We start from the raw sequence: 12,503 nt of genomic DNA, 5'->3' as shown, positions 1-12,503 counted from the left end.
TATTTTATATCTTATACTGTGTGTAATTTTGTCATACTGTGTTTTGAAAAATTGCAAACATCAGTTTATCTAAAAAAAAAAACCTAGGGAGTTCTCTGGTGGTCCAGCAGTTAGAACTCCATACTTTCACTGTCATAGCCCCGTTCAGTCCCTGTAGGGGAACTAAGATCCCCTAAGCTGCATGGCACAGCCAAAAAAAAGAATCCAACTTGATACAAAAACATTTTCAAGGAAATGTAACTACATTTTGCATACTTTCATTTAAAAAAAATTTCAGAAAACTCAAATATTTAGAGAAAATACATGAGCAAAGACTGTAATTTAAAACCCAAATAGCATGTTCATAATTCCATTTTCCTAAACTGAATTACTTGATTTTTGTCAAAAACTTTTAAGTTTAAGCTTTAAATAAAACCCCTTTTGATCTTCTATACCACATAATCTAGTAAAATCTAGTTAAGACATGTATGGGAATTTACTGACAAAAAGGTCAAAGTAAAGCCAAGGAACGACATCTGTGCAAAACTATTTGTTTTCTCTTTAAAACTAGAAAATGCAATTGAATTTAGTAAAATTTTTGATTAAAAAATTTAAATATTCATTGTAATATAAATTTAAATAAAGGGAACAGTGGTCTTTGACTGTATTCATATTTACTGTCTAAAGTCACATTTAATTTCTGTAGAAGTTGTGCAATGTGAGTCCCTTTTCTTGCTTTAATTTTGAATTGATTGTGACATCTGTATACCAAGAATAACTAACTAGTTCTTCTCTTATTTGGTTGCCCTAATAACCTGCTTTTCAATTTGTTGAATGCTTTCTGGTGTCTTTATCTTTAAAACACTATAACAGTTTACATCTTCTGTCTGCACTGGTATTGCTGCAAGTGCAGAAAGAGTTTTATCCAACTACATTATTAGATTATTTTTGAACATCAATAAATTTAAACCCTCAGGCTTATTATCTAGTTGGAAAAACGTAATAAAACCTATCATTGTAGAGAAACCCTCCTATAAAATATTACCTGAGTAAGTTTTATGTATCTATCTTTTATAAGAAGTCATAGAGTGTTCATACCCCCTTAACTATGGAGACACGAGTCACATTAGTGATCTGGAAATAAGCACTGGGGGCTTACTGACCAGTCAGGGAAGGATACTTTCCAAATCCATGAGAACTGTGTAGAGAAGAACAACTAAAAAGATTAAGAGAGGCATAGGGGAGTACCTCTTGAAGACAGGAGGAAAAATTAGGACCCTTGTGTCTTATTATATAACTGAAATCTATAAAAATTATCCAGAAAACCAATATAGAAAGCTATGACAAGCAAGGATTTCCTAAGTAAACCGGATGCTATTATAGAATTGGTGGGGGCAATAGACAGAGTTAGGTCTTAAGTTAGAATCTTAAGAAAGACAGGTTTTTAAAAAAAAAAAAAATGAATGAGGGGACTTCTCTGGTGGTCCATGGTTAAGACTCCATGCTCCCAATGCAGAGGGCATGGGTTTGATCCCTGGTCAGGGAACTAAGATCCCACATGCTGTGGGTGTGGCAAAAATAAATTAAAAAATTTTTTTAATTAAATATTACTACTCTGGGAAGCAACCCTTAACTTAGACAACTCATTTTTCTAAGAGGTGGTATGAGATACAGTATGAAAGTAGATTAGATAAATTAACATATGACAGATTCAAACAGCTGTCAAAGACATTAGGTTTCAGATAGTTACCTGACCTTGCTCTCTACTTTTCTATTATACAACATGGCTAGATTATTATCCCTAAAGCACATCTGTGAGGATGCCTTTCCCTATCCTCCAAATTCTATGCAAAATAAAATCTAAAAGTTCTACTTCACTTAGACCTCATCAGCTGGACCATTCCCACCTCCTTTAATTCAGCCAACCTCAGCTACTTCCAATTCCTTAAATGCACCCCTGGTTTCCCATCTATTTCCTTATTTTTGCCCTCTTCTCTACTCTTATGCCTTTCCCTGACTGCCATAGATCAAAATCCTCCCCAGTCTTGTAGCCCAACCTAGATGCCAGCTTCTCTTTCAAGATCTCTGTGATCTTTCACTTAAACTTCCATAGTTCCTTATTTATCTCATAACAATTATTTATTTATGGATGTTTCTTTTTCTCCACCATCTATTCCTTTTTCTTCTGCATTGAAACTTGTCTTGAATCTCTCCTAGTAAGCTAGTAGATGTTCAATGAACTCTTATTGAATGAATGGTTTTCTTCCTAGTGTTAAAGTTGTATGAATTATTATTTTCTTTCTACAGTCACAAATCAAGAGTTAAAGGTTATCTGAGATTAAAAATGACTTACTTACCTAAAACCAGTGGCTCAGAAGACGATAACACAGAACAGGCTGAGGAATTAGAGGTGAGATTTTATAAATATTTGGTTAAACTAAGAAGAAAAATATCCAATTTCTTATTTTACTATACTCTAAAGAAAAAATAACTGCTTAATAAAGTTAAATGTGTGCAATAAAAATTACTTCCCTAGACATTTGTTTATTTTACCCAAGAATTTGTTAAACATTTCTTTCCTCTAAGGATATTTCTGTGAAATGAATGGCCATTACTGATGGCATTCTTAAAGCTTAAGGAATAGAGATTACAATGTTTATAAATGAAAGCATTTGTTGTAATTAAGTCATTAACTGTTTCTAGTTTTTCAGAGTTTTCTAAAAACATGTCATGTGCCCCCTCTATTAAAGTAAGAACACAATTTATTGTTTGAAAGTTAAATATATGGAAAATTTGAAGATGCTACTTAGGAACTTCTTTATGAAATGTAATTCCTGTTACTTTTCCTATCATGGTTGGGGTGGGTGTGGGAGGGCTCATAGAAAAGGAGACTAAGAGAGAGAGAGAAAAAAAAATATATAAGTGATCTAATAAAAAGCCACATTTATTGGAGGCCAAAAGAAGTTAACCATCTTCATGGGTGATAGGATAAAAGGAAGTCCAGTCAAGGATTTGGGCAGAGCCACCTACATTTGGGATAAGTGAAGAAGAGGCAGAGAACATGTATTTGGAATAGAATTGGACAGGGATTTGGAACCCTCCTAGTCGCGAGCTCTGCCACTTATGAGCTGAGTGACCATGTGGCCAACTCAACCATGAGTTGAGTGACCACTCAACCCTCTCTGCACTTCAGGTTCTTCCTTTGCAGAGTGACAGGATGTACTGCTACCCTTAGGGTTTCTTCCAGCACAAAAAATTTGTGATCTGAAAAGGGAACAAAAACATTTGCCTCTTGAGGTTCCCACTTAACAAACATTATCATCAGAAGGTAGCACCTTATTCTAACCACATTGACTGAAAGCACCCTTTGTTGTGGCATCAGTTTGCTTTGGAGGGGTTGTGTGTGTGCCTCTTCCTCAGTAGTCATGCTTTTTTGATTAAGGGTCTGCTAAAGTCTCCAGAAGGACTGTCAGGATGAGGGACCCTTCCCCAGGGCTGGGCTTTGCATCACACACCCAAACATCTTGAGAAAGTTTGATAACAAGCAGTGCTTTTGCGACAAAGATTCCTGGGAATTTTTTTTATATGCACTGATGAGATTTTACTTTGTGGGGAAATCTATAACAACAGAAAGAAAGAACTTTTTTCTTTAAATAGTTAGCCGTATTACTCTGGTGACCAAAGAAACTTAATATCCTCTCTCATGTCTAATGCCCTTATTTGATACCTTTTTTTTTTTCTTTTTAGTTTTTCTTTGATGTGTCATATAATAATCTTTTTTTTTTTTTAATTTAGGAATTTATTGAGTAGAATTTTCTCTCTAACTGGCATTTTAGTGCACAGGGAAACCTGAATAATGGAATTCTGTTTGAAATGAAGGATGTCTGCTATAAAGAAAGAAAATTCTTTATTTAGTAACTTAAAAAATTTCTAACAGCATTTCATTATTTGGTAACCTGCTCCAAGTTTTGCCCACACGCATGTATCACAGGTACCTTATTCACAGTTCAGTTTCTGTGGGTAGAGCTGCTTCGCTTCATTTTGTGGTCTCATGTCTCAACTTTGAATTCCCTCAGAATCCACCTTATAATTTCAGTAGATGTAAGCATGTAGGAGTTTATTTATGAAAGGCCCTAGGAATTCAAACACATGAATCTGTGCTTATTTATCTTCTGTGTAGCTAATGACCAGAGAAGTCTTGTCTTTGACATCTGGTTTGTGACTGAATATATAAAATCCTACCATTTAAAGAAAACAGTTGTCATTTTCAAAAGAGGCTCACTCTTAGGCAGTGTATACCCTGGTAGGATAAAGTTTGGTAAAGTGTGACTGTAGTACATAATTATGTAGTATTTTTTTTGTGCCCCTTGTAACTTTAGGTTTAGCTCTATGTATTTTATGTGGTTACTACTACTGTATTTGCTGTACCTCTGAATGCTTTCTTTTTGATCATCTTTGACTGTTAAATTGTGGGTGGTTGCATGTTAGCTTTGAGGTTAGTAAATAAATAACATACATTGATCCTTAGAAAATTATTTTGTGAAGAATATTAGCTGGTACATGTTTAATAGGGAGGCATTCTATACTGAAAATGAAAACCCATTCTTTCTAAACAATGTTTATATTTAGAAATGGGTAAACAAATGGATAACTATACTTCTTCTCAAACTGAAACAGGTTTTTAAAAAAATAGGCCCTTAATTAAATTAGTTTTTTTCCCCTCCAGAAGTTTACTTGAGTAACATAAATTCAATTAAAAAAAACCTTTAATAGAGAAATCTTTTAAGAAGATTCTAAAGAAATATTTTTGGTACCATTTTCCAAGCTCTGAATATTTTTATAATCTTCTACAGCAGTAGTGAGGACCTATTTATTAATAAATTTTATTAATCTGCAGAAAAGTAATCAGTGACCATATTTTTAAAAATTGGTCCTTTTTTTCCAAGAGAGTGAAATATAAAAATTCAACTCACATGCTTTTAAAATTGAGACCAGAGAAATAAAATGTGATTTGATATGTACAGACTGATTTTTAGATATATAGATCTTCTATCATAATCATTTAAGGGAAAGGAAGTGAGAGAGAGAAGGAAGGTAAACATCAATGGAGAGAAAAAGTAGAGGGAAGAGAGAAAGAATGGAGTTCCTGGCAATAAAAAGAAACAAAATTAGCAAGATGTCAGTTCCTATCGAAGAAATAAGAAGAAAATAAAGAAGGAGAAAGAGAAGGAATCTGTTTTACTTCCCATCCATATGTCTTTTCCTGGAATAATTTTGTCTGTCTTCCTCTCTCCTATGCCTCACCTTCCATTCCACCTCAGTCTATAACCCTCTCCTTGGCACTAGCCAAAGATCAACCCTGCTTCAGCCTTATCCTGTTCTGTCTGCTGCCAGAAAACAATTGTTTTCTTCCCAAGGTCTCCCTGACCCTTCCTGTTCAGACCCCACCTTCCAAGAGGGAAGAATTCTCTTCTGTCTTCTAAACCATCACCTGGCTGGCACAGCAGTCCTCCAGTACTAGATCCCCAATGTCTAGGCAGAAAAAAAAGACTCTATATATTAAGGAAATTATTTTTTACCTATTATTATGGTACCAAATATGTTCCCCAGTTTCTCTCTCTCTCTCTCTTTTTTTTTTTTTACTTTTATTTAGTAGTTTTTGCCATGTACAAATTTGGGGGATTATAATCAAATCACTCAGCCTCTTTCAGGCCATCTGGGTTTGATGTCATACTTAATGGTTTTTTACTCCTAGAATATACTTTTTTAATATCCCTAGATTTGTTCTAATACATTTTGGTTTTACTTTGTAACATTTTAAGTATTGCTCAATCTGTAACATTCTGGTTATAAGGTATGAGGTAGCAGTGCAAATAATTTTTCCCTTTTTTTCCTAAGTAATTTGCTTATCTTCCTACAGATTTGAAATGCCTGTATCATATACTGAATTCTATAAATTGGATTCTCTTTCTTAGCTTTCCAATTCTATTAATTAATTGTGGTTTATGTTATGTTTTATCTGATAAAGTTTATCTTCACTCATCTTTTTTGGAATTGTGCTGATTATTTTTGCTTGTTCTTGTTTCTATTTGAACTTGAAAATGGCTTTGTCATGTTATATTAAAAATCCATGATGTAGTCTTATTTAAATCTTGACAACTTTATAAATTAACTTGGGGAGAATTGATGTCTTTGTGAGATTAAATCTCCCTAGCCAAGATCACATTGTCTTTTCATTCACTCAGGTCTTCTCTCGTGTACCTTTTAGGAGAATTTTAAAGTTTTCATTGCTAGTTTATTTATGCTTCCTAACCATATCGGTGTTTAGCAGAACCTTTTACTGACTGCCTTCTCTGTTTTGAGGTTTCTTGTATAAAATCATGTCATTAACCCTTGCTACTTTTTTCAAATAATTCCTTACTCTAACTACTCTAGCTAAGGTTTTTTTGTATGTTTGCCTCTTGCTAGTCTCAGAGGAAATTTCCAGTGCCTTCCTAGCATATAAACAAAACAAAACTTTCTTTCTCTGGCTGTTTTATGACTTGACCAAAATGCCATTCCATGGTCCAGAGGAGAAAGAGAAAAGTCAGACCAGAGAATCATAATGTCTTTTCAATCACCATTTCTAAATCATTCGCCCTTCCCTATCATGCCTCTACATGTTTGACCTTCATACAGCAATTTTTTTCAAGTTTCAGAGAGTTATTTACTTCCACCATTAACAAGGTGCTTTCTCTCTGAGAGAGACAATGCCCAATAAGACACGATCCCTGTTTATATTTTAGAGAATAGTGTGACGTTGAACTATGCTTCTCCATTTCTTAGTGTCTTCCAATGCTGTTTATTTTAAAGTTTTCCAAGTCCTTTTTCTCCTATTAGACATGTTTTAAATTTTTTCAAAAAAAATTAAATTTTTTCAAGCAAAATCTAAGTGTTATCATTTTGAAAACAAACAAACAAACAAACAAACTTCATTATCATCAGATATTCCTGTTAGGTGTTAAAAGTTGACAGTGTGCTCATTCTGTCTGCGTAGTTTTTGAAACTGGGTATGCTCAATCTCTTAAAATTTCCTCTAGCATAATTTATGGGCTTTCCAGGTGGTGCTAGTGGCATTAATTTATACGGTTAAAAAAAATTAAGCATAAACTTAATTGTCACCATTCTGTTTTTCAGCCTGGCTGGGTAGTTTTGGACCAACCAGATGCTGCTTGCCATTTGCAGCAGCAACAGGAACCTTCTCCTCTACCTCCAGGATGGGAAGAGAGACAGGATATCCTTGGAAGGACCTACTATGTAAACCATGAATCTAGAAGAACACAGTGGAAAAGACCAACCCTTCAGTATGTGCTGGTGACTTTTGTGTTTGTAATCTGAATACATTTTGACCACTGATTTCCATTATGAAGTCATGACTCAAATGGATTCATAATAGTATGGGAATCCAAAGACTGTAAGAATACTAGGATTTTTTTTTATGGCATTGGGCATAAAAAGTGCTATCTTAGATGTTTCTTTCTTAAAATGATTTGATAGTATTAAAAAGTATTTGAATTACAAATATCACCCTTCTGATTGCTTCTTTAATATTAATGAATTGTCAGTTATTTCTGTTTTAAATTATTATATAGCCACAAAAGGAACATTTTTCTTTCTAGACTGAGGTGGAAAATCTTGGAGATTTTTTAGTTTGTTACTAAAATATAATGAGAAGTTGATTTCTACAGCACAGTGTTTTTAAAACAGAAATTTTTATAAAATATAAAGGACCCAATAATAAGTTCTTTTGTTAAACACCCATTTGCCAGTCTGGTCAATGTGTACATAATTTCTGATGTATCTGAATCAAGGACAGAATGGCCTTTCAGGTATTCTGATTTATGTCTCCTCAGTGATATTTTTCTTTTATTATCATCAGACTGGTTTTTATAAATGGGGCTTTCCATGTGGCACTAGTGGTAAAGAATCTGCCTGCCAGTGAAGGAGATGCAAGAGATGTGGTTTCAGTCCCTGGGTGGGGAAGATCCCCTGGACTAGGAAATGGCAACCTGCTCCATTGTTTTTGCCATGGAAAATACCATGGACAGAGGACCCTGGTGGGCTACGGTCCATGGGGTCACAAGGAGTCAGACACACTGAGCGACTGAACACACACACATGGTTCAGCACTTTTTTTTCTTACTTTTGGCTGCGTTGGGTCTTCGTTGCTGCACACACAGGCTTCTCTTTTTCCAGTGTGAGGGCTGTAGAGCACGTGGGCTCAGCAGTTGCGGCTCAGGCTTCTCTAGATGCCGCGTGTGGCCTCTCTATTTGTGCCACACCAGCTTCGTTGCCCACGGCTTGTGGAATCTTAGTTCCCTGACCAAGGATTGAACCTGTGTCCCTGCAATTTGAAGGTGAATTCTTAACCACTGGACAACCAAGGAAATCCCCAAGCACTTTTGTAGATGTTTTTTGATCTCAAATGCTTCCAAAGCAAGTTGATGATCCAGCTGCTTTGTGTCACAGAGGCATTGATCTGTAGAATGGCATACAGATTACAAGACTGAATGCATGATAAAATTCTGAAACATCTTGTTGTATACCTGTATTGTGGCAGGCCTGACTTGAGCAGAATCACATTTCTTTCACTGTGGTTGAGGTTGCTTTCAGCCAGCAAAAATCATTTATTTGGGGGGAAAATGTACGAGGCATTCCCTTAGGACCACTACAGTTGTACAGCAAGAATTGGTCTTCTGAATATCCTGGGCGTATATGGTATTAGATAAATTAACAGTAATCTTGTTATTAAATACTTATACAAAATTCTTGATCTTATGGTCTGGCTATATTAAACATGACTAGCTAGAGTAGTATAACTAATGAATGACTGCGGAAAGGATATGCAGTCTGATTTACCATGCCTTTCCTAAATTCAGACACTCCTTTACTACTGTCCTTTCTCAGAACAGGCCCATTACTGTATATGATCAAAAACACATACCATTTAATCTATAATCTATTAAGTTTTTAATTATAGTGTCCTTATACTGTCTTTCCTTCTGCCTTCTGCATTCATGCATGGGAAACTAGAGGGTAGACCCTTGGCTTAAGATCAGTTCTGGAAAATGTTACTTTCTAATTCATGAAGGTGTATATGCAACTCTTAAAAAGCTTCTGTTTTATGAGCTTTCTAGAGCTACTTCAGATTTTACTCTTGTAATAACATGGTTAAATAATAGTGTAATAAAAGTACTTATGCAACACTCAGGTGTTCATTCATTCAACAAATATTTTTGAGTGCCCATACACACGAGACATTTTCCTAGGTACAGTGATGAATGAAAATATTGTGCACGTTACACATTTTCACAAAAATTTTTAACTCCATAAGGTACTCGGAAGGTACTGCTGTGCCTACAACTTAACCTGAGCATGTTGAACTAGCCTTTGGGCCCAAACTATAAATTCTGATCTAATATGGATACTTTCTAAATGAACACAGAATTTTTAGCTATCATTTTAACTCTCTTCAGGCGTGGATGATGGCTTTTACATTTCTAATGCAGGGACAACCTAACAGATGCTGAGAATGGTAACATTCAACTGCAAGCCCAGCGTGCATTTACCACCAGGAGGCAGATATCTGAGGAAACAGAAAGTGTTGACAACCGAGAATCTTCTGAGGTAGAAATCATTTTCTCGTTCTTGTTGGTAGACATATGTTATAGCAATTGATTCAAGTATGTAGCTTAAGCTTCTGTTCATTTTAGAACTGGGAAATTATAAGAGAAGATGAAGCCACCATGTATGGCCATCAAGCCTTCCCTTCATCTCCACCATCAAATAACTTGGATGTCCAGACTCATCTTGCAGAAGAATTGAATGCCAGACTCACTGTTGGTGGAAATTCAGCCACTGGCCAGCCAGTATCCAACTCAGTAAGATGATTCTTAGATTTTGATGGAGCTTCAGGATTTTATATTTTTATATATAAATATTATATATGTATTTTATATATAAATATACGTGGACTTCCCTGGTGGCTCAGTGGTCAGGAATCTGCCTGCCAATGCAGGAAATGTGGATTTGATCCCTGGGTCAGGAATATCCCCTGGAGAAGGAAATGGCAACCTGGGAATATTCTTGCCTGGGAAATCCTATGGACAGAGGAGCCTGGTGGGCTACAGTTCATGGGGTTGCAAGAACCAGACATGATGCAGCAACTGAGTATGCACACTTGCACACACACACACACACACACACACACACACATATCCATTATTCCGTTCAGTATCTAACCTTTACATAAAAGGTTGTCTTTTTTCTCCATTTTTGTTGAGATATAATTGACATAATACATTGTGTTAGTTTAAGGTGTACAACATAATGATTTGATCTATGTATTGCAAAATTGTAAGTTTAGTTAATATATAACACCTCGCGTTTTTTTTTTTTCTTGTGATGAAAAATATTGTCTTAAACTGCACATAATAATGTGTAAGGGACTTTTGTACTTTACAGTATGGCCATTTTCAAATATCCTCACTAACAGTATGGAGCAGAGTTGTGGAAAATCCACATGGTCATTGGACTCTAAATATCCATTACATAAATCAATGCCCTCAGCCACAGACTATCAGGAACACACTTGTAATTGAACAAGTTGAGTTTATTATTCATTTCAGCAAGGGGAATACAAACCATGAACATCTCGGTAATAGTATGTTATGAAAGACTTAAAGGATTTCAACTTGTGTTAGGCGATTTTCAGGAGGGTTTAAGGAAGCAGGACCTCACATTGGATGCTATCAGGAAGCAGGGATAATTCTGTGATGTGATGTCTTAAATCTTATCTGTAGCAAGGCTAAAGCTATGATTAGCAAAAAGCAGCAGTCACTTGTATCTGCCAGGATATAGGGAGATATTTGGTATCTTGTGGCTTGGACAGTGTTCATGTTTTGCTGTGTTTAGGCATGATTACAAAGTAGTCTTGATTTTGTCTTGAATTGTGCTGATGAGTGCCAGGCCAAGTCCTGGGTGCTTGGGGTTACTCTTCTCCTTTGCAGGGATACCACACATGTCACCAACACACATGTGAAAAAGAGCTGATATACTTTGACTAAACAAAGAGATAGATGACCTTCTCACTCCAGCAGCCACTATAAACTTGCTACCTCTGGGGTCCAGAAGCCAGTATTCCAACATAACACTGCCCTGATGGGACCCTTGTGGCTAACTCTCTCATCTGTATCAAAGGAGACATTTCAATGGAAGACAAAGAGGTGTCCAAGGATATTGTGGTCATTTCCTTTTGGAATTCTGCACTTTCCATTCCATTAGTAAATATGGAGGGCTGACTACATACTGGTTGTATGCTGGTTAAAACAGTTCACCCATCTGTTTAAGTATTGCCTGTGCCTGCTTTCACAGTAAATTAAAAGAGACAAGATAGTCAACAAAAACTACTTACTATCTGGACCTTAACAGAAAAATTTGCTGACTTCTGTTTTAGCACCTTTCTCATAATGCTTCAGTGTAGACAGTTCTATGTAAATGCCTGTGTGAATATCCAAGAGCAGATAGGCCTGCCTGCTCCCTTCCCCTCCTTTCTTCCATCCATCTATCTTCCTTTCATGTCATTTCATGTTTTTGTTTGAGGAGTGGGAAAGATCAGTCAAAGACTTAAAGGATAAGCTATATTGATTTGATGGTGACATCCTATTCTCTTTCCTCCTGTTATTTTTATTTTTTTAATTACTAAAGTAATAGGTGGCATCTATACAATGGCATACTATGCAGTCACTGAAAAGAATGAAGTGTCTTTGAATACATATGTTGTATGGAACAAAGAAATATTGCTCAGTGGAAAACTGAGGTACTGAGCAGTATGTTTGATGTGTTACCATTTATACAATTATTTACATGACAGAATAAATATGTGTATCATATTTCTTGAAAACTAAACTAGGTAACCTTGCTCAGCTCTGAAGAGAAAAACAGGGTGAGCAGAGCATATGTCTTTCGTACCTTTTGAATTTCTTACCATGTGCATATTAATTCAAAAAAGTTAATTTATTATTTTTAAAGTATTGTATGGTCATGGTTAAAAATTGAAACAGTACTGAGGTGTATAAAATAAAAATTGAGTTTTCCGTCTTACCTCTGACATATGCTCCATCAATTGCCATTAATGGTTTGGCATATACTGTTTTTTAAATTTATTTTATTGAAATATAGTTGATTCACAGTGCTGTATTAATTTCTGGTGTACAGCACAGTGATTCAGTTATTTATATATATATATATACACACACACACACATTCTTTTTCGTATTGTTTTCCATTATGGTTTATCACAGGATATTGGATATAGTTTCCTGTGCTGTACAGTGGGACCTTCTTGTTTATCCATTCTACATTTAATAGTTTGCATCTGCTAATCCCAAACTCCCGGTCCATCCCTCCCCCATTCTCCTCACCCTTGGCGACCACAAGTCTGTTCTCTATGTTTATGACTCTGTTTCTGTTTTGTCGATAAGTTC

General features: G+C 35.6%; 1 protein-coding gene across 7 annotated transcripts in view; it reads left to right on the top strand.

Moving 5' to 3' along the window:
* Nucleotides 1-12,503, top strand: part of NEDD4 (NEDD4 E3 ubiquitin protein ligase) — a 145,363-nt gene that overhangs the window by 95,484 nt on the left and 37,376 nt on the right. For all 7 annotated transcript variants that reach the window (XR_011465659.1, XM_070377948.1, XM_005905629.3 and 4 more), the window contains 4 exons: nt 2,287-2,389; nt 7,156-7,322; nt 9,528-9,645; nt 9,732-9,899. Coding sequence is in view for 6 of the 7 variants with exons in the window: in XM_070377948.1 (XP_070234049.1) it covers nt 2,287-2,389; nt 7,156-7,322; nt 9,528-9,645; nt 9,732-9,899 (556 nt within the window). In the remaining variant the exon portion in view is untranslated. The remainder of the gene's footprint in view (nt 1-2,286; nt 2,390-7,155; nt 7,323-9,527; nt 9,646-9,731; nt 9,900-12,503) is intronic.

This window comes from Bos mutus, chromosome 10, assembly GCF_027580195.1.
Source record: "Bos mutus isolate GX-2022 chromosome 10, NWIPB_WYAK_1.1, whole genome shotgun sequence".
In the NCBI taxonomy this organism is placed as follows: Eukaryota; Metazoa; Chordata; class Mammalia; order Artiodactyla; family Bovidae; genus Bos; species Bos mutus.
This window is presented reverse-complemented; position numbering and strand designations above follow the sequence as displayed.